This window comes from Lactuca virosa, chromosome 2, assembly GCF_052849685.1.
Source record: "Lactuca virosa cultivar CGN04683 chromosome 2, Lactuca_virosa_CGN04683_v6, whole genome shotgun sequence".
In the NCBI taxonomy this organism is placed as follows: domain Eukaryota; kingdom Viridiplantae; phylum Streptophyta; class Magnoliopsida; order Asterales; family Asteraceae; genus Lactuca; species Lactuca virosa.
This window is the reverse complement of record NC_136427.1, coordinates 139,435,472-139,462,710: the sequence shown is the minus strand read 5'-3', so window position 1 is coordinate 139,462,710 and position 27,239 is coordinate 139,435,472. Positions and strand designations below refer to the sequence as shown.

At 40.9% G+C, this 27,239-nt stretch overlaps 1 protein-coding gene across 1 annotated transcript; it reads left to right on the top strand.

Annotated features, from left to right (window-relative positions):
• Positions 1 to 19,062: 19,062 nt before the first annotated feature.
• LOC145157812 (uncharacterized) lies at positions 19,063 to 19,692 on the top strand. Its single transcript, XM_079076802.1, has one exon. The coding sequence runs from the start codon at positions 19,063 to 19,065 to the stop codon at positions 19,690 to 19,692; it is 630 nt and encodes a 209-aa protein (XP_078932928.1).
• The last annotated feature ends 7,547 nt before the right edge of the window (positions 19,693 to 27,239 follow it).

The window sequence follows — 27,239 nt, the reverse complement described above, 5'->3', positions numbered from 1 at the left end:
ATCGTCGCTCCCCACGGAGAACTGCTCGGACGGATGAACCGCTTGCCCAGCAGTTCCTGTAACTAAGATGTCAGCTCCTGCATCTTGGGTGGTTCCAGTCGGTACGACACCTTGGCGATAGGGGCCACACCTGGCACTCGGTCAATCCTGAACTCGACCTGCCTCTCAGGAGGCACTCTGGGTAACTCTTCCGGAAACACGTCAACAAACTCTCGGACAACCTGAACATCCGAAACCGAAACCTAATCCCTGACTCGCGTATCCACCACATACACCAAGTAGCCCGTACACCCGTGCTGAATATACCGCCGAGAGCAAAACCCTGAACCCAATCTGCTGCCCTCGCCGTAGATAATCAGTTCTCCCCCACTTGGGGTTCGAACTACCACCCGCTGACCCTCACAGTCTATCATGGCACCGAAGTGACCCAACCAGTCCATACCCACTATCATAGATACATCCCCCACGGGAATCAGAATCAAGTCTATTGGGAAGGATACTCGGAAGATCTCCAGAACGCAGCCCCGATAGACTAAAAAAGTAGAAATCCCGTGTTTGTTGGTGATGGAAACTCGCAACGGACACTCTAGCTCTCCCATAGGCAAACTGAACTCCCTACTGAACGATCGAGAAACAAATGACCGACTCGCCCCGGAGTCAAATAATACCAATGCAGGTAAGGAGTTCACTAAAAACGTACCTACTTAGGTACAAACACATAAGCTTAAAACAAAATATAATCAATAAGATAAAAAGGATGGAAACATACCAGCCACCACTTCCGGTGTTGTCCTAGCCTCCTCGAATGTAAGCTGAAAGGCGTGTCGCCGAGCCTTCGGAGGCTCTGCTCTACCCTGACCCCCGTCAGTAATCCTCAGTGTAGCCGGCGCTGGAGCCTGCGCCGGCCAGGCATCGAGCAATGAACAGTTGGTCTTCATGTGACCAATCCGATCGCAATGGTAGCATATCCTCATATCCTGGACCGGGGCTAAATGGCAACAATCTCTTGCAAAGTTCCCCTCCTTGCCGCATTTACGGCTTGCAGCTCCAGATCTACAAACTCTAGAATGTCCCTTCCCGCACTTCTCACAAGTTCAGCCACGCTGCCCCCCAAACCTAGTATCAGCGGTCTTAGACTGCTTCGGCGCTGGCTGCAACTACGTCGGGGTCTGCCTCTGCTTCCGTAACTGTAACTCGATCTCAAGCTCTCGCCGCCTAGCGACCTCCTGTAAATCCAGCAATGTATCACAACGCTGGGTAGCAACAAACTGTCGGACGTTAGTCTTGAGCATGCTCAGATAACGTGTCATCTAAGCTAGCTCGGAAGCAAACTCCGGGCAAAACATCACCCTCTCAGTGAACATATGGGTGATCTCCGTCACCGACTCCGTAACTTGCCTCAAATCCAAGAACTCCTGTACCAACCGCATACGCTCAACCCGCAAAATGTAACGAGCGCAGAACATCTCCCTGAACTGATCCCAAGTAAGCATAGCTCTCTGATCATCAGTATACGACCCTGTCATCAACCTCTACCAATCCTTTGCTCCGGACCTCAGCAGGTTCAGAGCACACCTTACCTTCTGATCAATAGGACATGAGCATGTGAAGAAGCATCCCTCCACATCAGATAGCCACCTCATGGCTATGATCCGGTCCTGAATCCCATCAAAAGTCTGACTGGTCCTACCACCAGCGGCTGCTATGTAACGCTCGTGTTTCTGGGCTATGCATTAATGACGATATAATAGTCTAGGTCAACCATTGGAACTCGTTTTGAAGTAATAAGAACGAATAGTCTTAATAAAGGTTGTAGTATATGTTACACGGATTCCGAATATATAAAGAATGCCGAAATTCGAGTTATAACGAAGAAGTTATGACTGTCGAAGTTTCGCGACAGAACCGGCACGACACAGCGCGACGTAAATAGTGAATTTACGATAGAGCGATATTTGGCTTTAGCTATCTAAACGAAAGTCGTAGAATACGTTAAACCGAGAGCGTGCATAAAGAGAACGCCCAAATCTGACTTTGTATGAGGAAGTTATGATTTTTCTAAGTTTCAGCTTAGCGGTATGCAGCCCAAATCTCGAAATTGAGATCGAGTGATCTTTAGCCGAAACAATCTAAACGAGAATCGAAGATCTCATCGATAGTAGTCCAACGGTAAATAGATAGACGAAAACGGATGTCCGATGAAGAAGTTCTGAATTTCTAACGGAGTTTTTCTGTCCCGGCCTACTAAAAAAAATATAATAAAAATAAATTCAAAATTAGCCGATGGAGTCTAAACGAGAGTTGTAGATCATAATCTCACCTATGCGTGGATATAAATAACGTCAAAAACGGAGCTCGTATTTGAAAGATATGAATTTCTGAAGTTCGGGGCACGAACCCCGACACTGTGTCAGAGCTCACGACGTGAACATAGGGTTCACGATGTGAACTCAGAGATGACGTCTCCTGGAGCCTGACAGAACCAAGTTGCGATGACGCACCTGATGACGACTGAAGTCACGACGTGAATATCGAAAATCCAGCCCTATAAATAGAAGTCGAGGGCAGCTGGATTTGGTTGCTACTACACTCATTCTCTCACTCTCTATACCCTCTCTAGCCATATTTTAACCCCCGATGTCCAGGTATCATCCCCGATACCTGAAGCAAGTCCCGACGCTCCGAAGATCCCGAGAAGAAAAGAGTTTCAAGCTAAAGCTCTATCCGGGAGAATCCCGGTGTGTGAAGATATCCCAGTTACATCAAAAGAATAGTACTTGAAGAGTCGTAGTACTGTCCGAGCATCGTCTAATCAAGTGAGTGTATAGTCACTTTCATCTTACACATAGATATGAAGTATTTTATAAAATACGTGCTATGTTTATATATATATATATATATATATATATATATATATATAGTTTGTTTATTATGATAGATCAGACATACCCGATCCGGGAATATGGATTAGGTAAGGAGGTAAATTTTAGATCCGGGAGTACGGATTATGTACTTTTGAACTGTGTGTTCATCCGATAAGGTATCATGTGCATAGTCCCTTTCATGGACATGATTTTAATACAAGTATTGATTAAAGTATTAAATATATATGTATGTGAAATATTTGTTATTGCCCGAAATACGTGTTAGATATATATTTGATGATATACAACGTGCGAATCAATTATGGTTCAATATGTGTTAAGATGTCTATATATGATATTATTACTTAAAACTCTGTGTTAAGTATACACTAGTTAGCGTTGCCTAAACGGAGATAGTATCGAAAATTGATTATAAGCATTGTAAGTTTGCCTAGTTATGGGTTAAGGATTAAAAAGGGATGTTTAGTTCAATTAAGTTTGGACATTGGGTAGCCTCTTATTAAGAGTACATGTGTGGTGAGATTGATGATCGGTGGAGTACGTCTTACGTACATAAGTACATTTTATGTACGAAGTCCTTTTCAAAGCTCTGTGTCTTAGGTGTTGCTTGTGCCGGGGTATTATTATGTTCTCGGATACGAGTCCTACGCATACCAGAGTACTATAATGTGCCAGAAGTACTATCATGTACAAAGTCTTTTTTTTGACACTATTGTGTGTCGGGTTACGAGAGCGTACGGGAGTAATTTATTAGTATTTCCCTATACTTTTTATTTTGTAGAGCTTTGGAGTCTTCGTTTCTTTTATGAAGTAATCGGACGAGCTTCATGTGTCAGCGTTTTCTTTCACGAAGTAATTGAGGGAACTTCGTAGACTGCCTTATAAAGTGTGTCCATAAGAGACCACTACCAGGTATGTCTGATGTTGTATTTCCGGATAAGGTGAGTCTGGGGGTAAAATATCTCACGATATTCAGACCACTGCTAGGAAAAGTTCGATGCTGGATAGGGCGAGTCTGGGGGTAAAATACCTCACGATATTCGGACCACGGCTAGGCATTGTTATCTAGATAACTACCCCTGACTTAATTGTCTTGTGGTTCTTTCTTTTACGAACGAAGGTTCGTGGTGAAACTTATTCCATTCCCCTCATTTGATGTCTTTATTGATCCTCGTTTGCTGCCAGGGAATTTCCGAAGCAGCTTCGTCAGTTTGTTGTTCATATTGATTCCTTAGGCTAGATCTCGTAAGATCAATGTATAGGGTCAGTATGTGGGGATCGACGGGATGGGATAGATTGTTTTAGAAATATGATATGTATGTGTTAATTATAATAGTGGTCTAGCAGGATTTAGATATACATTATTATCACATTGTTTGAACTAGGTGTTCATTAAGTATTTTCAAACGGAGTGTTTACCAAGTATTTTGATTTAAGTGTTTACTAGTTGTAATCTAAATATCCTGCCAGTTGCGCCTAAAGGATTATATTGGCAGCTATAGATTTAGTGCCTTATAGATATACGTTGGAAGTTAATTTAGTGTCTTATAGATGTACGTTGAGAGTATGGCTTTAGTATTGTATAGATGAATACTGGTAGCTATGGAATTAGTGCCTGTTTTATAAACCCTGGCGACGATGTACTTCGTGCCTATTTGACATAAATTGCAAAGGAAAGCAATGTTGTCTCCCCTTTGGTTGTCTATTCAACATAAATTGCTGGGGAAAGCAATGTTGTCACTTCGATGGTTGTCCTATTTGAGATAAATTGCTAAGGAAAACCCGAAGCAGAGTTGTCGCCCCATTGAAAAATCCTTAGACTAGGTCCCTTATAAATAGATACTTTAGGGACGTAAAGTGAGGAATACGGGAACGGGTAATCACCTTAGAAGAATCCTTAGGAATGAATGAATGGAGGACAGATGATTATTAAGATCTTTAAGAATAAAGAAGATAATGGGGATGGGAAAAGTTGGTTAGATGTTTGATGTTTAAACATAATAAATTTACTTATTGTGGGTTGAAAACCCTATATGCTCACTAGGCTCCCAAGCCTGACCCACTCAGTTTCTTTGTATTACAGGTAGTGGCACGAGAGCATAAATTGGACAACTTGTGAAGATATTTTGGATTATAGGCCAGTAGATATAAATAAATGTTGTAAGGCCTTTATGGTACTGTTTATGCTTTTAGTCTGTGTCGGAACATGACATCCCGAGATTTTATAATATAATGAAAATTCATTTCTTTAAAAATGCTTTGATAAACTTTTATCATATTTTGTTTTGGGAACAAATTTCGCAACTCTTTTAAACAAAAGATTACTCTGATTTTATTTTTAAAGCATAAATTGAATCGGTTTTTTCTGGACGTGAAATTAGGGATGTCAAAGTTGGTATCAGAGCATTAGTTTAAGCGAACTAGGAATTTGCAGGATTTCTAGACTTAAACTTAGAATGCTAAGCGATGATTGTGAGATGAGTGTCTACCATATTTTAGACACGAGCACTAGTATATTTTAGGAAAGATGCCTAAAATGCTTTTATGTACTAAATGCTATATGTTTTCCATATATGCCATTATTTGTTTGTATCTATGGTCTGTTGCCGACCGGATCTGGAGACCTTATGTGTTCAGGATTCTAAGTGTATGACTACGATATTAGAATTAGCATGTAAACGTTTCGGAGTGATAAGGAGATTTATACGTCTATTGTAAATAAAGCTTTCCTATCTTAAAATTCTCGCCTAAGTACACCGAACGTCTGCTTGGGTGTACAAAACGTTATGGTGAAGACTCGTAGAGAATTGAGTAAATGGAGGAAATGAAAGGCTTATGATAGTGAATGACACCTATAGGAAGATATCGTAAGAGTGGTATCTTGCCTTTAGAATATGACTGATAAAATAACGGAACGTTTAGAGGAGTACGGTACGTCTGAAGTACACCTTCGATTGGCAGGATGATGGAACGATTGGTTTAATTCTTGAAGTTGTCCCATCGTCTGGAATTTCCATCACCAACCGAGTTGAAGTAGAATTGATGATTGAAGATACGCCTGGAAGAAGTCCTTGTAGAGTCTAGGAAAATTTTTATGATTATTTGGGCACATTCGTATGTGTTAAATTGTTTTGTCATTTTAGAATTGGGGACTATGAGACAATATTTGGGACGAGTATGAGTAGGTGTGAATAGTAGTAGAGATCTATACTACTGGAAGCACAAGACTCACACTTGGATCAGGGAAAGTCACAAGGTTTCCAAGAAGCTAGTAATTGATTCCATTTTTATTCACGTATGTCGTTACCATCGTTTTGGTAATGACTAAGAAGATGATTGATATTCCAAACCTATAGGTCATATCGAACTTAGTCCGATTAAGATGAGTATGTTATGTGGTTCGGGGAAAGTTGAGTCCAAGGTTTATTGGACTGTTTAAAGTTCTTTAGAGAATTGGGAACCAAGCTTACAAGCTAGGACTACCAGAAGAACTAGATGATATTCATAACACTTTCCACATGTGCTATTTGAGAAAGTTCACGGGAGAAGTTCCCAACATAATTCCAATTTCTGAATTAAGGTTGGATGAAAGCAAGAGATTAATTGAAGAACCAGAGGCAATCATTGACCGTAAGACTAAGAAGTTACGATGCAAGATGGTCGATTTAGTGCTTGTCCGTTGGAAACATACAAATGGGCCAAATCTCACCTGGGGAAAAACGGAGAATGACATGATGAGTCGCTATCCGCATTTGTTTGCTAATGTATGATTTCGGGTACAGAATCATTCTAAGGAGGAGAGAATTGTAACGCCCGTGTTTCTGGGCTATGCATTAATGACGATATAATAGTCTGGCTCAACCATTGGAACTCGTTTTGAAGTAATAAGAATGAGTAGTATTAATAAAGGTTGTAGTATATGTTACAAGGATTCCGAATATATAAAGAATGCTGAAATCCGAGTTATAACGAAGAAATTACGACCTGTTGAAGTTTCGCGACAGAACCGGCACAAGACAGCGCGATGTAAATAGTGCATTTACGATAGAGCGATATTTGGCTTTAGATATCTAAACGAAAGTCGTAGAATACGTTAAACCGAGAGCGTGTATAAATAGAACGCACAAATCTGATTTTGTATGAGGAAGTTATAATTTTTCTAAGTTTCAGCTTAGCGGTATGCAACCCAAATCTTGAAATTGAGATCGAGTGATCTTTAGCCGAAACAATCTAAACGAGAATAGAAGATCTCGTCGATAGTAGTCCAACGGTAAAAAGACAGACGAAAACGGACGTCAGATAAAGAAGTTATGAATTTCTAATGGAGTTTTCCTGTTTCGGCCTACTAAAAATAATAAAATAAAAATAAAGTCAAAATTAGCCCACAGAGTCTAAACGAGAGTTGTAGAGCATAATCTCACCTACGCGTGTATATAAAGAACGTCGAAAACGGAGCTCGTATGCGAAAGATATGAATTTCTGAAGTTCGCGGCACGAACCCCGACACTGTGTCAGAGCTCACGACGTGAACATAGGGTTCACAACGTGAACTCAGAGATGACGTCTTCTGGAGCCTGACAGACCCAAGTTGAGATGACGCACCTGATGACGACTGAAGTCACGACGTGAACTAATTGTTCACGATGTGAATATCGAAAATCTAGCACTATAAATAGAAGTCGAGGGCAGCCGGCTTTGGTTGCTACTTCACTCATTCTATCACTCTCTATACCCTCTCTAGTCATCTTTTAACCCCCTGAAGTCCCGGTATCATCCCCGATACCCGAAGTGAGTCCCGACGCTCCGAAGATCCCGAGAAGAAAAGAGTTTCAAGCCGAAGCTCTGCCCGCGAGAAGCCCGATGTGTGAAGATATCCCACTTACATCAAAAGAATAGTACTTGAAGAGCCGTAGTGTTGCCCGAGCATCGTCTAATCAAGTGAGTGTATAGTCACTTTCATCTTACATATAGATATGAAGTATTTTATAAAATACGTGCTATGTGTATATATATATATATATATATATATATATATATATATATATTGTTTGTTTATTAAGATAGATCAGACATACCCGATCTCGGAATATGGATTAGGTAAGGAGGTAAATTTTAGATCTGGGAGTACGGATTATGTATTTTTGAACTATGTGTTCATATGATAAGGTATCATGTGCATAGTCCCATTCATGGACATGATTTTAATACAAGTATTGATTAAAGTATTGAATATATATGTATGTGAAATATTTGTTATTGCCCGAAATACGTGTTAAATATATATTTGATGATATACAACGTGCGAATCAGTTATGGTTCAATATGTGTTAAGATGTGTATATATGATATTATTACTTAAAACTCTGTGTTAAGTATACACTAGTTAGCGTTGCCTAAACGGAGATAGTATCGAAAATTGATTATAAGCATTGTAGGTTTGCCTAGTGATGGGTTAAGACTTAAAAAGGGATGTTTAGTTCAATTAAGTTTGGACATTGGGTAGCCTCTTATTAAGAGTATGTGTGTGGTGAGATTGATGATCGATGGAGTACATCCTACGTACAGAAGTACATTTTATGTACGAAGTCCTTTTCAAAGCTCTATGTCTTAGGTGTTGCTTTTGCCAGGGTATTATTATGTTCTCGGGTACGAGTCCTACGCATACCAGAGTACTATAATGTGCCAGAAGTACTATCATGTACAAAGTCTTTTTTTTTACACTATTGTGTGTCAGGTTACGGGAGTGTACGGGAGTACTTTATTAGTATTTCCATATACTTTTTATTTTGGAGAGCTTTGCAGTCTTCGTTTCTTTTATGAAGTAATCAGATGAGCTTCATGTGTCAGCGTTTTCTTTCACGAAGTAATTGAGGAAACTTTGTAGACTGCCTAATAAAGTGTGTCCGTAATAGACCACTACTAGGTATGTCTGATGTTGTATTGCCGCAACTCTTTTAATCAAAGGATTACTCTGATTTTATTTTAAATGGATAAATTAAATCGGTCTTTTCTGGCCGTGAAATTGGGGATTTCACATGCTACAGCGGCAGAGGCTGCATCGACAGCCGTCTCAGCAATGGCTGCATAACGCTCATCAAAGTACTCAACCATAGCGGTCTTGATAGACCCAAACATCTCCGATAACTGTTCTCGGAATAGTGTAGCAATCTCATCATGCAGGATCTCCCGAATCCTGGAATCTAGCTCATCTGGCCTCATGTGGCCAATTGTCTCGGGTACTACTGGTCCACCCTGACTGCCAGCTCCTGATCCTGACGCAGATCCAGTTACAAATAGCCTCGTAGTCACCATACTGAAAATATACAAGGAAGATATCAGATATTTCGTATAATAACAGGGAACCAACTCCCAACCAAAACCCTAGGGGTTGTGACTTCCTTGCTATGCGTATGGGTCTTGTGCTTTAAGTAGTATGGGCCCATAATTCCTCCCACACCTACCCATATTTGCACCAAGTATCATCACAACGCCCTAAAAATATACATAAGCTGTAACACTCTAAATTTTCAAATAAAATTTTCATTTTTAATTCCACACAAAACACAGTCTAACATCTCTCATACTCAATTTATAAATGTTTCAAAACGCAATCATAAAATCTATTTGTGACATATCCCAGAATCCTCAAAACATAAATCAACAAGCTGGTGTGTACAATCATGTCGACACCTTCCCGCGATCCTGAGATGTACCTGAAACACATTTTACACAACACTATAAGCACAAAGCATAGTGAGTTCCCCAAAATACCAATATAAGCCTCTCATGGCTATATCTCGATAAGGACCCTCCGGTCATGTGTCTCAGTAAAGACCCTCCGGTCTCACAGCTCGGGTTGGACCCTCCAGTCATGTATCTCAGTGAAGACCCTTCGGTCTCACAACTCGGTTTGGACTCTCTGGTCCTATCTCAATAAGGCACAGGGGAATATACAACATAAATCACAACGACAGGATGCATAATATCACATAACTCAATATAAGCACATAAGACCCTACGGTCAATAACACAGATAAGACCCTCTGGTCGGACAGTGATTACCACTCAGGTAAGTATAGTGAGAAGACTCACCTCATAAGTAAATCAAGAATGTCTAGCACTAAACTGTCGGTCTAGATTCCGCCTACATATATCACAATCACCTGTAATTAAAAATTTATATTAGCAACTCCAAAGATGTTACGCTAACTCATCTACCAAATCTTAGAAGGGCGAAAGACCATTTTACCCCTCCATGGTCTCCAAAGTTCACAACTTGACCAAACCCTAAAATTCAACGGAAGTCAACACTCAAGTCAACAGTCCATGTTGACTCAACTCGTCGAGTTCCTTCTGCTCTCAAAAAATCGGGAAAATTCGAGTCAACTCGCCGATTTGTCTCACCAACTCGTCGAGTTTGCACAGTGTCCAAAATATCAGGGAAAACCCTAACCAACTCGTCGAGTTCCTTCAGCCCTTTCTCTCATTTAGACGCTTTTAAGCGAGACTAAGGCCCCAAACTCTAGATCTAGCCTTCTAAGGCTGAGTTACCACGTAAAGCTGCAAGCTTTACGTCCATGCATGGCATTTAGGGGCTAACTTTTCCAAAACAAGGCTCAACAAGGGGTTTAAGGCATGAAGATTGGCCAAAGCTTGAGTCTTTAGGCTTGAAGGGCCTAGTAGTGTCCATATCTGAAGTCTTAGCTTCAAAGCTTGCTCAAAACCAATAATGACTCATGAAGAAGCTAGAAATGGCCATAAACTCTCTAATGGAGAGATCCAACAAACAAGTGATCAAGTTAATGGATTTTTACCTTCAAATGGCTATTACAACTGAATGGATGCCGGATCTATAGACTCCTTCTTGTTCCAAGCTCTTCACTCTTCAAGGAATGCACCAAAACACACGCACTTAGCCTTACACACTCTCAAAATGGAAGGTACCTCGATTAGGGTTTGTCTCTGGGTGATAAGGTGACGAGGGAGGCGGGGTAAAGGACTTAAGGTCCTTTAAATAGGGTACAAACCCAGAAATCTATGGTTTTCACACTTTGCTTAAACTCGTCGAGTTGGTTCTAAAATCACGCGGCCAATCTTAATCTCTACTCGACGAGTTGGGGGCCTCCAACTCGTCGAGTTGCCCTATCAATATGAATATAAAACAATTTAATTTATACTTGGGAGTCGGGATGTTACAATTCTCCCCTACTAGAATCAGAATTCGCCCTCGAAGTCATTCTCTAGAAACAACTCTGGGTACTGGTCACGCATCTCACACTCCGGCTCCCAAGTCCACTCAGACCCCTTTCGATGCTGCCACTGAACCTTAACCAAGGGCACCTCCTTATTTCTCAAGACCTTCACCTTCTTATCCAAGATCACCATCGACTTCTCAATGTAGTTCAGGCGATCATCAACCTATATGTCCTCTAAAGGGACCACTGCCATCTCATCGGCTACACACTTCGTCAGCTAGGATACATGGAAGGTGTCATGAATCTGGCTCAACTCTGCAGGCAACTTTAACCGATAAGCTACCTTACCTACTCGAGCAATCACTCTGAAAGGACCAATGTATCTAGAGCCCAGCTTTCCCTGCTTCCTTAATCGAATCACCCCTTTCCATGGGGATACCTTAAGGAGGACAAAATCGCTGACCTGAAACTCTAGCTCGGATCGTCTTCGATCTGCGTAACTCTTCTGACGACTCTTGGCCATCAATAACCTCTGTCGAACTTGCTTGATTTTCTCTGTCGTATTGAGCACTATCTCAGTGCTCCTCATCACTCTCTTCCCGACCTCCCCCAACAGATAGGAGTCCGACACCTCCTCCCGTATAAAAAGCTCAAAGGGAGGCATCCCAATACTGGAGTGATGGCTGTTGCTGTATGAAAACTCAGCCAAGGGTAGGTAGGAATCCCAACTCTCACCGAAGTCCATAACATATGCGTGTTGCATGTTCTCAAGCGTCTGTATCGTCCGCTCGCTCTGCCCTCAAACACTGAATGAAAACCTGCCAATCTACATGGGACCGAAGTCCTACACTAGGTCTGACCTCTCGCTAGACTGGACCATCCCATTACCAAAACCATGACGATTCAGCTCCGGCCTCGAACTGAGTGACCATGCCCGACCGAAACTATCCCATGATATCTGAAATATGACTCCAACTACCTTCCAATGATGACCACCATATCCGAATGTAGGATCGACTCCCAACCTAATAGTTGGACTGCCAATGCTACCCTAGCACCTTCGATAATATGACTCCACAGTCATTCAATAAAACCGAGTTATCTCAACCAATCAAATTGTACACACAATCAATAAGTTCGCTTTACCCCAAGCGAATATTGCAACCGATCTGCAGACTCATATCATTTCCTACCTCCATCGTCTATCGCTTCCTGATCCCATGGGTTTCATGATCCTCCTCAAGCCAAATGAACCGACCCACCCAGGTCTAAAACATCAGATGGAAATCATAACCACTCAGAATGTAACCCATCTGAAAATCCAAAATCCTAACCGGTCTATCCTTTACACAGATAGAGCCAAAATCAATCACAAGAGTTTGGTCCGACAATAAAATTGGAACCAATCGTATCCAATCTGATTCCCAACTCATGACCCGAGATCCGCGAATCTATGCACGCATTACTCTCCAATACTTTAGATTTACGACAACCCTTCCCTAAATTGAGATATGACGGTTTCCGACCATCATTGAGACCCCAGTCTCGCCCCTGGTCCGACCACCAGGTTCCCAAGGAGTCAAACGGCAAGGCTACCTAAGCCTAAGAACCCCCTCTGCTTCACACACTAACTAGTGAATGCTACGGATCCCCGCGGCCTTACAACACTCTCTCACTGACTCGTGAATGCTACGACTTACTGCAGTCTAACAACACTCTCTCACTGACTAGTGAATGCTACGGCTCCCCGCAGTCTTACGACGCTTCCTCACTGACTAGTGAATGCTACGGCTCCCCGCAGTCTTACGACACTCTCTCACTGACTAGCGAATGCTACGGCTCCTCGCAGTCTTACAACACTCTCTCACTGACTCGTGAATGCTACGGCTCCCCGTAGTTTTACAACACTCTCTCACTGACTCGTGAATGCTACGGCTCCCCGCAGTCTTACAACACTCTCTCACTGACTAGTGAATGCTACGGCTCCCCGCAGTCTTACGACACTCCCTCACTGACTAGTGAATGATATGGCTCCGTGTAGTCTTACGACACTCTCTCACTGAATAGAAAATGATAAGGCTCCCCGCAGTCTTACAACACTCTCTCACTGACCCGTGAATGCTACGGCTCCCCGCAGTCTTACAATAATCTTACATTCCAACAATTTAAGGAATCATACTCGGAAACCCCAATACACGATCCCAGAATCTCACGATAGCTTGTCACGACCACTGATCTTCAACTACACAACTCGAAGCCTTCGAAGTACCCCAACTCCGTAATGATGTATGGAAAAATCGTCAATCCCTGAAAACGCGTTGATGACAATCCAAAACCCCAACACCACTGATCAACCCATGCGAACTACACCTACTGACTCTGAAGTTGATTGACAAATCAACTACTACACCTCCTTAAGAATAGATGGCAATCTATATGTTGAATTAGCACATTTCTCAACAATCAAAACTTGACCTCAATGACCCAACCTCGTTGAAACTCGAACATTGGCGAACCCAAAAGAAACACTGACCACAATAAGACCCCTGTCCAACGACTACCTGCCGTGAAGACACTCAATCTCACCTGGGCACATACAACATGCATCATCTTGCTCTGTACCTTTCCTTGACTACCACAAACCCCAAGCCTCATATACTCGGACCGCAGATCCCCATAACCCATTCTTTTGCACCACAACTTAAACAGATTGCTGATCCTCCCAACATAATACCCAGTTCTCACCCACTTTGGGTTCAAACCATCACCAATAGCCATATCAAACAGACTACACTATAGACTGGCTCACTAGATATACCATACTCGACTCTTGACACGTACCCAACAACACTCGAAGATCTTCCAGATAAAGATCAAGAACTCCAAGTATTCCGAATCTTAGATGGAAACCTCGGAAACTTCCCAGGGTGACTGCCTCCATTCACCCAAAATCTCATTCGGCTTCAGAAACATATATTTTGATTGTCCAAAAATGGCACTGACTCTTTATCTGGAGATAATGGACTATCGCACACTTCATTCTATGAATCCTCAACCAACACTCCATCGTAAGAGTCGACATAGAAACAGGCGACCTCACTCTCCTAGTCGATTTGCGGCATAGAAATCGAAGGTCGTCGTCCCGAGACACTTTCCCTGGTTACCTGGAACTGTAGCTATAACATGCCTTACAATGCTCATTTGAGGCGCATCCTTGTCCTCGACTGTCATAGTCCCCACTGATGATTCCTTCTTGACATACGAATAACTCAAAGCACTCATACCATATAAATCCATTTGGTGCTAGCACCGCAACTATCTGGTACCCTACAGGGTCTTCCTTAAATTTCTAAAATCAAAAGCTCACTCACCCTTCCTTCCAAAACGGAAAGCGGGAATAATATAATCCTCTTCATAGAAGTTTCCACCACAATCCATCGGCTGATCACTCAACTCAGACCGCAATCCTACACAACGCATCATCTCCACTTTCTCCTTGAGTCTTGCGACTCCAACTGACACCTCACCAGTCAAACCCCTCAGGATCTAAACTCAATTTTTCCTCGCAAGGTATACTCCATTGAAGCTCGACCGACATGGACCTCTGGCCTCATAGTCTACCATATCCACTCTCAGTCTGAACAACCACAGCCGGATAACCGGTAAAGACGGTAACCTACTCTGCTTCAAATCATGGTACCTGAACCATGTTATCTCCCCTCAACCTGCCACTTAGAACCTATGAAATTCTCCTTTTTTCGAGTACGAGTCCTCTTCTTTCAGTAGTACGGGCCCAATACTACCTTCCATATATACTCATACTTTCCACAAGGATCGTCCCAGGTTTCCTAAGTAACTACTCAACCTTCCTGATCGACCAATCCATTCCACATGCTTGCTCCCTAGCGAATACTCAACTCTAAGCAGCACACTCCTCTGACTAATATTATTCCCTAGGCCCTCCTAGGTTCCCGCACTTCTCTGCCATCAGCTGATGTGGAACCCCTCACAATGTCAATTAGCTATTCAAGTTAACTCGCATCACTCATTAGTTCCACCAAGCACAAAGCAAGCAGCATTCGGGCATCGAGCGACCTCCACCCTCTGATAGGTCCACTCTAGCATATAACTCCAATTGGTTTATCCTTAGTACAAAAGGCATTACCGAACTCCTGCAATCCTACCTCTCAACTCCTTGGAGATCTCGAATCATACATATGCAACACTACCAGCTCATATAACAGGCATAAAGGCATCTCTCCTAAGCAGACACACTAGCATTCAATTCTGAGCAGATCCCTAGCCCTAAACTAGCATGCAGTTCTATCAGCTCATAATAACACATAATCAAGTAAGGGTATTTTGGGAAATCACCGTTCGGGCTCTGGCTGATTGTACACACTACTTCATCTCGTTTCCTCTTAAAATATTTTGCTCGTTTAGAACATCATTTCATTTTAGAAAAAATTCCTCAAATCCTCAGTTTAAGTCCAGACATACCCGAGGGTACATCTGAATCCCTCAAACCAAGGCTCTGATACCAACTTGTAACACTCTAAATCTTCAAATAAATTTTTCATTTTTAATTCCATACAAAACACCGTCTAACATCTCTCATACTCAATTTATAAATGTTTCAAAACGCAATCATAAAAGCTATTCGTCACATATCCCAGAATCCTCAAAACATAAATTAGCAAATTAGTGTGTACAATCATGTCGGCGCCTTCCTACGATCCTGAGATGTACATGAAACGCATTTTACACAACACCGTAAGCACAAAGCTTAGTGAGTTCCCCAAAATACCACACACAAATAATTAGCCTCTCATGACTATATCTCTATAAGGACCCTCTGGTCACGTGTCTCAGTAATGACCCTCCGGTCTCACAGCTCGGGTTGGACCCTCCAGTCTTGTATCTCAGTGAAGACTCTCCGGTCTTACAACTCGGTTTGGACTCTCTGGTCCTATCTCAATAAGGCATAGGGTAATATAAAACATAAATCAAAAATTCAAAATGCATAATATCACAACGTAAGTAAAGCAAGAATGTCTCGCACTCAACTGTCAGATAAGACCCTCCGGTCGAACAGTAATTACCACTCAGGTAAGTATAGTGAGAAGACTCACCTCGTAAGTAAAGCAAGAATGTCTCGCACTCAACTATAAGTCTAAACTACGCCTACATATATCACAATCACCTCTAATTAACAATTTATATTAACAACTCCAAAGATGTTAAGCTAACTCCTCTACTAAATCTTTGAAGGGTGAAAGACCATTTTACCCCTCCATGGTCTCCGAAGTTCACAACTTGACCAAACCCTAAAATTCAACAGAAGTCAACACTCAAGCCAACATTCCATGTTGACTCAACTCGTTGAGTGTATCTATGCGACTCGTCGAGTTCCTTCTGCTGTCAGAAAATCTGGAAAATTCGAGTCAACTCGCCGAGTTGTTTCAACAACACGTCGAGTTTGCACAGTGTCCAGAATATCAGGGAAAACCCTAACCAACTTGTCGAGTTGGCTAACAAACTCGTCGAGTTCCTTCAGCCCTTTCTCTTATTTAGACGCTTTTAAGCGAGACTAAGGCCCCAAACTCTAGATCTAGCCTTCTAGGGCTGAGATACCACGTAAAGCTGCAAGCTTTACGTCCATACATGGCATTTAGGGGCTAACTTTTCCAAAACAAGGCTCAACAAGGGGTTTAAGGCATGAAGATTGGCCAAAGATTGAGTATTTAGGCCTAAAAGGCCTAGTAGTGTCCAAATCTGAAGTCTTAGCTTCAAAGCTTGCTCAAAACCAATAATGACTCAAGAAGAAGCTAGAAATGGCCATAAACTCTGTAATGGAGAGATATAACAAACAAGTGATCAAGTTAATGGATTTTTACCTTCAAATGGTTGCTACAACTGAATGGATACTAGATCTATGGACTCCTTGTTCCAAGCTCTTCACTCTTCAAGGAATGCACTAAAACACACACTCTTAGCCTTACACTCTCTCAAAATGGAAGGTAACTCAATTAGGGTTTTTCTCTAGGTGATACGGTGATGAGGGAGGTGGGGTAAAGGACTTAAGGTCCTTTAAATAGGGTGCAAACCCAAAAATTTAGGGTTTTCACACACACCTCCAACTCGTCGAGTCGAGTCCTCCAATTCGCAAGTTGGTTCTAAAATCACGCATCCAATCTTAATCTCTACTCGACGAGTTGGGGGCCTCGAACTCGTCGAGTTGCCCTATCAATATGAATATAAAACAATTTAATTTATACATGGGAGTCGGGATGTTACATAAGCATAGGTGAGCGCTCAATCCTTACTCCTAGAGGAAGGCTAAATATCTCATAACTGGCCGTCTGACTCCTCACAAGTCACCCATGAAACTTCCACCAACCCTGAAGATCCCTAGCCTATAACTAACATGCTGTTCTAACATATCATAATATCAAATATCCGTATGGTATTTTGGGGTCTACTTATTGGCTCCTGCTGATCGTACACTCTGCATCCTCCTTTAGAATTTCTAAAACCATTTGAAAAATCATTTTGAAAACCTTTTCCTTAGTTTGAGACTGGATTCACACGAATGTTCCTCCAATTCACTCAAACTAAGGCTCTGCTTGTAACATCCATAAAATTCATGAAAATTTAAAACTTTTTCAAATATTCAAAAACCGTTATTTATTACAAAATGTTTTCAAAATAGTATCATATCAGCGTATCCCATAAATCATAATCATAAAATGCGAGGAGGTGCACGATCACGCCTTTGCCTTCGCGCGATCATCCATAGTACCTGAAACAAAATCCAAAACTGTAAGCCCAAAGCTTAGTGAGTTCCCCCAAAATACCAATGTCATACAAATCATAACCATATCATATGAAGCAAACAACATGCATATAGAGTGTACAGTCAGACAGGATTGCCTCCTACAGAGCCTGCAGTCTATCTGGCCCATTCTTAGAACCTTCAGCATGTCTGGTCCGCTCACCCGGGCCTTCAGCCTGTCTGGACCGTTCTCCAGGCCTTCGACCTAACTGATATGCCCTAAAGCGTCTGCAGTCTATCCGGTCTGCCCTGGGTCTGTTGGCCTTCAGCACAATGCAGGTCCTGCCTCAATCCCCCCCCCCCCCCCCCGGTATACAATCAACACATAAAATATCATAAGCTAGCTAGCATGTAGAAATAGTCAGACTGATCTAACAGATCACTAATCATAACATCATCTTATATACCAGGATACCAACCTAACAGGTCACTAACATATCATCATTCTATATACCAGGATACCGACCTAACAGGTCACTAAGCATATCATCATGCAATAACCAGGATAACGGATCTACAACATTCTTCTTGATCCAAGCTCCTCAACCTTCAAGCCTCTTCAAGAAAATGTACCAAAAACACACTTTTGGCCTCACACACACTCAAAATATAGGTTAGCTCGCTTAGGGTTTGCTCTATGGACGTGAAAGTTGGTTAGGAGGCTGGAGAGGAGGGCTTATGGTTCGTTAAATAGGGTGCAAACCCTAAAAATTAGGGTTTTCATGTCCAAACTCAACTCGTCGAGTTGGGTCCGCCAACTCGTTGAGTAGGTTCTAGAATCCACGCTGCTTCATTAGTTTCTACATGACGAGTTGGGGCAACCAACTCGTCGAGTAGGTCCATAATTTATGAATATAAAAGCTTTTAAATAAATACGTGGGATCAAGATGTTACAGTATGTTAGGAGTTTGTGTTCCTTTTCATGAAGTTGAGTTAGTGGCATCTTCAGTTGGTTGTGCAACTCTTAAGACTCCCTTCATATACCTTGGGTCTATGGTTGGAGGTTCCATGTCCAGGTTACAGTCTTGGGATTTGGTTGTTCATAGGGTTTCTTCGAGATTGTCTAAATGGAAAGTTAACACCATTTCCGTGCGCGGTTGTCTTACATTTCCCAAGTCGGTTCTTGGTTCTATTCCTAGTTTTTTTTATGTCTCCTTTTAATGTTTTGGCTGGTAATATTTCTAAGTTTGAGAAGTTGAGAAGTAATTTTTTTAAATGGATATACAAAGATAATAAGAAGGTCTCTTGGATTGCTTGGGATAAGGTGTTGGCTGCAAAAGTGATAGCGGGTTTGGGAGTTGGAAGCTTCTTTGCTCTGAATAGGGCACTGCTTTTTAAATGGGTGTGGAGATTTAGAACTAATCAGGCTTCTTTACGGGCTCGTGTTGTGAAAGCAATACATGGGGAAAAATCTCTTTTGAATTATGATACTCTTCCTCATCGAAGATTACTTTGGATCGACATCATTCTAGCTATTCTTGATTTACATGTTAAAGGTATAAATCTCTTTGATAGCTGCAAGAAGTTAATTGGTAATGGTGATAATAATCGTTTTTCGTCAGATGTGTGGCTGGGAGAAAATCCTCTTAAAGTATGTTTTCCACGTTTGTTTTTGTTAGAAATAGACAAAAATGTTTTGGTGGCTTTTAAGTTTAGTAATTTTTCTTGGTTGGATTCTTTTCGTCGTTCTCCTTTTGGTGGAGCCGAGAGTGAGCAGGCTTCTTTGTCTTTTGAGATTCGTAATACAGTTTCCCTGAAAGATGTGCCAAATCGTTAGGTTTGGGATCTAGAGACTTCAGGAGCATTTTTAGTTTCTTCGGCTTGTAATTTGATTGATTTGGTTATCTCAAATATGGTATCCAATGCTACTAGATGGGTCAACTTGGTGCCTATTAAAGTGAATGTTTTTTTGTTGGAAAATGTTCAGGGATCGGTTACATACGCGACAAAATTTATATCAAAAAGGTTTGTATATCTCTTCTATTTGTTGTCCTATTTGTGGTGCTAGAATGGAATCCAACAATCATCTTTTTTTCAAGTGTTCGGTTGCGAAGACGGTTCTTGATAAAATTCGGGCTTGGTGGGGTTTACGATTGTATTTTTCTGACTCTATTGCTGATTGGGTGGATTGGATTGAAAATCTTAGAATAAAGAAGCAAGTTAAAGAAGGGCTTGAAGGGGTGTTCTTTGTCACTTGGTGGTACCTTTGGAAGTTTAGAAATATGTTTATTTTTGGTACTGTTTAACGAAAAAAGATTATTATTCTCAATGACATTGTTTTCCTTTTTTTCCTTTGGTGTTCTAATAGAGCTAAGTTTAAGATAGATTGGGGGTTATGGTTACAAAACCATATGTTATCTTTTTTTTTTTGTAATGTTGTAACGTTCTGTAATGTCTTTGTAGTTGTAGCTTCTTGCTAGTTCTTGTTTTTGGTTTTATTTATTTGTTACCGTTTCAAAAAAAACCATCGATTTTGTAGTGTTGTGCTATAAAATGGTGTTTCACACTACAAAATCCACAAAAACTCGTTATTTTGATATTGTGTAGTTCGGGCTATACCAATTCGTGGGGCAACTTGGATGACAGCCCATGGCTCCAAGTTTCTAGGGCCTCATTCTCATTTATCTTTTTATACTAATTAAATTTTGACTAGTACATTTTAGTTACAAATATTCAAATCTAAAAAATAGATATTGTGAGTAGATGAACAAGAGTTTGGAAAAACATTTATGTGAGAGAAAATCTTCTCACATCGTTTTTCAAACAACAAGAAAGGGATGAGAAGTCTATATAAATAGAAAGTGAGACTTGAGTACAATCCATTTGAATAAAGCTAGTCAAATAATTCAATTAATATTTTTTAAAATTAAATAGTTTTTTCTTTGTTTTTGTCGTTGCAAATAAAAACTGAGTTGAGGTTAGAAAAAAAAACAAATTAGTTCAAATATTTATAATTAGTGAGCTAAGTCTTGATTTTTTTAAGTTTGTTTGACAAAAATCGAGTTCAAAACTTGAGCCGAGCTTTGGTTGGTTTAGGCTTATTTTGTAAAATGAGTTAACCTGAGCCAAGCTTGAACCTATTGGATTATTCACAAGTCGAGTTCGAGTTTTTTTTATATGGCTTGAAACGAGCCAAACTCAATCTCAAACTTTTATAATCTTAACGAGCCAAGACCAATTAAGGTTAGGTTTGGGATTGACTCGACTCGTTTACACTCCTATTGGGAGTCCCCAACTTGCTAGTGTAATATCTTTTTTAAGCATATTTTAGACCCATGTGACTATTCAAGTTCCAAGCTTTCGTGTTTATGCTTCTACATCTAGGATTCTTATCCCTTTTATTCATTTTGTGATAGTTTGAAGGAAGAGATTTCATAAAGTTGGCAGCTTTATGGATCCTAGAGGTCCATTTCAGGTTATATGTTCGATATCTAGTGTTACTTGGTGTATTTGGCTTCAAGTTTAAGTACATTTCTTCCATGAATTTGGCCTAGTTTGGGAAAGGCATGTATTAGACATGCTTGTCCATACACCACTGACCTTTATGATGCTTATGGAGTATAAAAGTCTTATGTAAGGTTTGATTGGGTGGCTTTAGTGATTAAGATCTTAAAGGATGAACACATGTATTAAGATGTCATTAAGGACTTAGGGTTAGAAGTTTTGGCTTATTGGGATGACTTAGGGCATAAAGTTGGAAACTTTATCTAGTAAGACCTTAGGATGTACCAGATCTGAGCTTTTGAGCTCTTGGATTTGTTGGAAAACAGCTTAATACATTAAGCTGCTGAAACCCAGTTCCCACGACGTTGCATCTTGGCCACCACGATGTGGCGACTTGGGAGAAACTCGACTGTTTTGTCCCCACGCTACCACGACGTGGCCAATGAAAGGACATGATGCGGTGCTGAGGTGATTTTTAGGTCGTTAACTTCTTGACCTGGGTTGAATTTTGGTCAAGATTGTTGGATTTAGTGTGTAGACTAAGGTTAGACCTTGTATGTATTGATATGAGTATTGTAGCATATGTTTCAGGTATTAAGTTGTGGTTTAGTTGATCTTATGATTCAGGTGAGTATTCTTACTATACTATAGGATGCTAGATTGTCTTTGTGACTCTTGCATGTGTATACATGATGGGTTGGGCCCGATTATATGATTTGGGCCTAATTATATATGTTGGGCCCGATTATATAGGTTGGGCCCAAGTGTGTTGGTTCGGCCCGAAAGCATGTATGTTGGGTTGGGCCCGTTACTTATTTAGTATGTGGTATTTTGGGGGAGTTCACTAAGCTCTGTGCATATGGTTTGTGTTTAAATATTGTTAAGGTACTTCTGGTTCCAAAGGGACGAGCTTGGCATGATCGCATTGCACACTCCATAGTTTTATACTGCATTATCTTTTGATTTAATACTGATGTTTTGAGAATACATTATCATAATCTAATTATCTTTTATTGGAACAAATGGACGTTGGTTTTAGGTTACCTTAATAGTGAAAAAAAAAATCTCAGTGTTTTTAGGATGTTTCAAGTTGGTATTAGAGCCTTGGTTTGAGGGATTCGGGAACACTCTCAGGTGTGTCTAAACTCAAACTGAGGAATTGGTAAACTTTTTGAAAGAAAATAAGTTTTCTAAAAAAACGTTTTATAAAGAAAGGGATGTGATGCGTGAAATTAGCCGAGCTCAAGTAATTGATTCCCAAAATACCCATACATGTGGATATACTATATGTGTTATGGAATGTTTAGTATGCTAGAGGTTAGCATGAGGATATGATCAGGGTTGCATGCTAGAATGGCTATTAGGGAGATTCATATTAGGTTGGATGCATGATGATGTTTTGTGGCTTGTAGAGTCTTATTGTTCAAATGTCTTATTTTATGCTTTGTAGAACTCATATTGATGTGAGTCCACTATTAAATGAATACGTTTAGTTACATGTTGTAAATGTTAAATAATCTTAGAGTGATTGATTTGGCCCTATTGCGCAGCTCTCGTTTGAGTGCAACCATTGTAGAGGTGGGTGTTTTAGTCGAAGGATTATCTAAGTTATGTTGCATGAAACTGTATTAATGAAGCAATTAGTTGAAATTAGTAGGAGTTTTTCAGCAGCTGATGGCAGGGTGAGGTGGGAATCCTAGGAGAGCCTAGGAAGTGATTTTGTGTGATTGATGTGCTTCTTAGCAGATATTGGGGTGTACCGGTTTAAGAAGGCGACATAGAGGATTCAGGATTATTCTTGAGGAAAGTATAGATAGGTGTGGAAGGTAGTATTGGGCTTGGACTACTGAAAGCACATGATCCGTACTCGAATCAAGGAAAGTTGTGTGGATTCTAAGAAACCTAGGGAATGTGGATTATTTAAGTATGATAATATCATTTGTATGGTTGCTCTTCAATATGGTGGTGATCACTCATGGAGGAGGATCTGGTTCTGGTTCTAGTTCAGGCTCCGGTGCTGGGCCGATAGATGAGATGATTTGCAAGTTCATTTCGTTTGAGATCACTCGCGGTATTTTGGATGTGACTCCTTCTATATTTGGTACCATCAAGGAGGGGATCATGAAGTTGATGTATGAATGTCTTGGTGCCTTTCATGCAATGTTTGCGGCTTTTTAGATTGGGATGCAAACTCTCTCTTTTCGGTAGCTCAAGGCTTGCAGGGACCCAGGTTCTTCAGGAAAAAAAGACCTTATTTCTAGTAGGCGGTGGACTGATGGCAAGGAAAATGCTCAGCATGTAAGTTTTTGTCCCAAGGGATTAAAGGTGGGATTTTCATCATGCCTTCTGACGGATGGAGCCTGTGACTGGTGGGCGGAGGTTGGTTACTCTATAGGAGAAGTGGTCGTGGTGGCCATGACTTGGGATGATTTTGTGACGAGGTTTAGGGATGAGTTTGCACCGGACATTCAGGTGTAGCAGTGAGTGAGGAAGTTTTAGGACCTTCTCCAGAAGATAGATTTCGTGGCAGAGATCACCGCCAAGTTCATGGACATGGTTTTGCTGGTTCCACAGTACGTTGTGGATGAGGAGATGAAGAAAGTGATGGGTTTTGAGCATAACAACAGTCCAATGGTGCACATGCAAACACTAAGGCTTTGGATCTAGTTTTTCTAATTGTATATGCAATAATCATCCAAAGCTTATAAACCCTAATCTAGAATGCTTATTTCATAATAAACAAGTTAGAATGATACCTTACTTTGTAGCTTGAAGATCCTCAACCTTTGAGAGATTTAGTATCACAAGTGTAATACCTCTAATTGATCACAAACACCAAAAGCAAGTTGGAGAATATGAGAGAGTGAGAGGGGAGGCTCAAAATTGGCTATAAGATCCTTCTAGGGTTTCTGGTAGCCGAAAATATGATGCCAAGGTGTTACTTATATAGCTGAGGAATTAGGGTTTCAATCAAATACCTAATCTGGTTGCTTAAGCCCTAAGCAGCCCATAAGATCCATCCAGAACACTAGCCTTGGACGAAATCCTTATGGGCTTCAATAAGATTTCGTCTATCCTTTAACTTAGGGATCCTCAGCCCATTTTCCAATTATCTGATAATTACAATATCAATCCCCTTAATTTAATTAATCTCTTTTGATCACTAAATTAATTCTTGACCAATATTAATCAAATAACATGATTTCTCTTTTAATATATTATTCCTATAATATATTAATAAATCATAATTAACCTATTTCCCCATAATTCATCCAGTCAACTTGCTATGGAGAAGGCAACTCAAAAGGACCATGCTACAATCGTTTCAAGTACATACCGAATATAGTTACGGGCTTAGACACCTAATCCAACAGAAAGAGGTACCATAATATGCTTCAGGATGGTATTCGGGAGTTTGTGAGCCTATCGAGCTGCAAAACTTTGGATGATATGATTGGTAGAGCCTGAGAGTGGGATATTGAGTTGTAACTTTGGTCGAAGCATGACTCAGAGTAGGTTCAAACTGTTGTATGCCAGGAAAGGAGGCCCAAGACTCAGGATTCACGACCGGGAGGCCATCAGGGTTGGGTTTGTTGTTCCAAGTATGGGAGAACTCACGAGGGGAGCTGCTGTCAGTAAGTAAGGGGCTATTTCAGTTGTGGCTCGGCTGATCATTTTAGTTGGGATTGTCCTCGTGGTTCGAGTCCAATTGTTTTCACTACAACCATATGGGCCACAAGAAGGATGACTATCCGAACTTGTCAAGTGGAGTGGTGGAGACACCTGCTCGAGCTACGTTGTGGACCATAGATGTCCATGAGGGCGGAGTGAAGGCTCTAGTGGTCAGGAGCCGAGCATTTCAATTGCAAGCCGAGGAGACTCGAGTTCCACAAAATGTTGTTGCAGGTAGTATCATATCTGCTTCCTTCATGCCTTTATTATTTATACCTATGATCATGTGATTGTGTGTGTGAGATGTTATGTTCGGTGTAGTTAAGTCTCCACCTAAGGATCGTAGCTTCTTTATGATTCCCTAGTTATTATATTTCAAGGAATTGTCATATGCCATTTTGCATGCCGAGAGCCATGCTTATAGGGTATTTGGATGAGACGATGTGAGAGACGTCAGCCAAAAACAAAGTAAGACTTAAATAGAGGAAGACTAAGTATTCTACTTAAAAGATCAGTAGCCAGATTGATTTTGATGATTTCAGCACAATGGGCCAGAGGAAGTTAGAGTGTAAGTTCATTGGATTTCAAGCATTCGAGGTTGTTGAGATCTTTTATGTTGATAAGGATTAAGGAACTATCCAGAATGATATTGTAGGGTTGATTTGCTCGATGAATCGATCGTTATTATAGTAGGGTAAGAGTTGTTGTGATCTATCAACTTCCAGACATGGTTGATGCATGTTCGCCAAGATTTTGCCCAGTAGCAAGTGAGTTATTGGATTGGTGATCTATCTATTCTGATAGTGGGTTTATTCATTCTTTGTCATCTACTGAGGTTATTCAAGAAATTGGAATTGTATAAAGGGAAGTTGCTTTGGATGCGAAAATATTTTTTCAAGAGTAGCGAAGTGGTTGACTTGGTTTTGGAGTGGGTATACCCGAGATTGTTTAGTCTTGGAATATTGATTTTTTAAGTTCAGGATGAAAGTGGTAGAGTAGTGAGGTTGTGAGATGGTTTAAAAATCCAATGGTTATGAGGTTGTCGGAGTGCAGTAGAATCTAAGTAGGGGAGAATTGTTTGGATTAATGGGAATATTTCCAAGTGAGAATCAATGAAGGATTCCATGTTCTAGGACAAGTGGAGAGCCAGTTCTGGTTGTGGCATGAGTCGGGGATTGATAGTTTCATTTTATTTACTTCTTTTTATAGTTTATTTTAGCATTTTTCATTCATATTTTAGTTACTATCCATGCATATTTTCCTTTTTGTTATTTTATGACCACTTTTGGGTACTTTCGAATTTCGTGAGCATAATTGCAGGTTTTCGGGTCTAGCAGAGCGGGAATGTTCGGGACTTATAGGAAGCAGTTGGATTTGGAGGACAACAAGGATCTTTGTAACATTCCAAAATTTAAGAACAAAAATTTCATTTTTATATAATAGAAAAACAGTTAACAACTTTGTTCCGAACATTGAAAACCTTTCATTTAAAATAAATATCAAAGTCTAATCCCAAAGCTCACATAATACAGAATAATATGGGTGAATGCGATGCTATCGTCCCGAGCTCCTTTTTTGAAAACTGAAGGTACCTGAAACCAAAACTGTAAACCGTAAGCACGAAGCTTAGTGAGTTCCCCAAATACCATATACCATACATATCAACTGGGCTATACATGCCATATATACTGTGAGCCATACATATCAATCATATATCAAATAAGTTGCTATGTGCTGCACATAGTCTTTCTGTTATACCACGGGCCGCCACGTGGTCTTTCTTGCCAAGCCGGGGGCCACCCCCTGGGTCTTACAGACAAGTGCCAAGAGCCGACTCCTGGTATTCCATGCAAGTATCACAAAGACAACTACCATACATACTACTGTACTTAGCTAATGAGCATACAGTGTGCCAGGAGCCACCTCCTGGTCTTTCATGCATATTACATAGGGCTAACCCCTGGGTCTTCCTATAATAACATACTGGGTGCCAGGAGCTTCCTCCTGGTCTTTCATACATATTGCCTAGGGCTAACCCCCGGGTCCTCCTACCATACATACACTAAATGGGCCGACATTGTAGCCGTAGACCCATACAAACAGTGAGGAGACTCACCTCACAAGCTGACTGCAGAATCCTGCGAATAAACCTCTTACTGCTAGCTGGCTATTCCCGAACTGCTACTCCTTCGGCTCCCCGAGCTATCA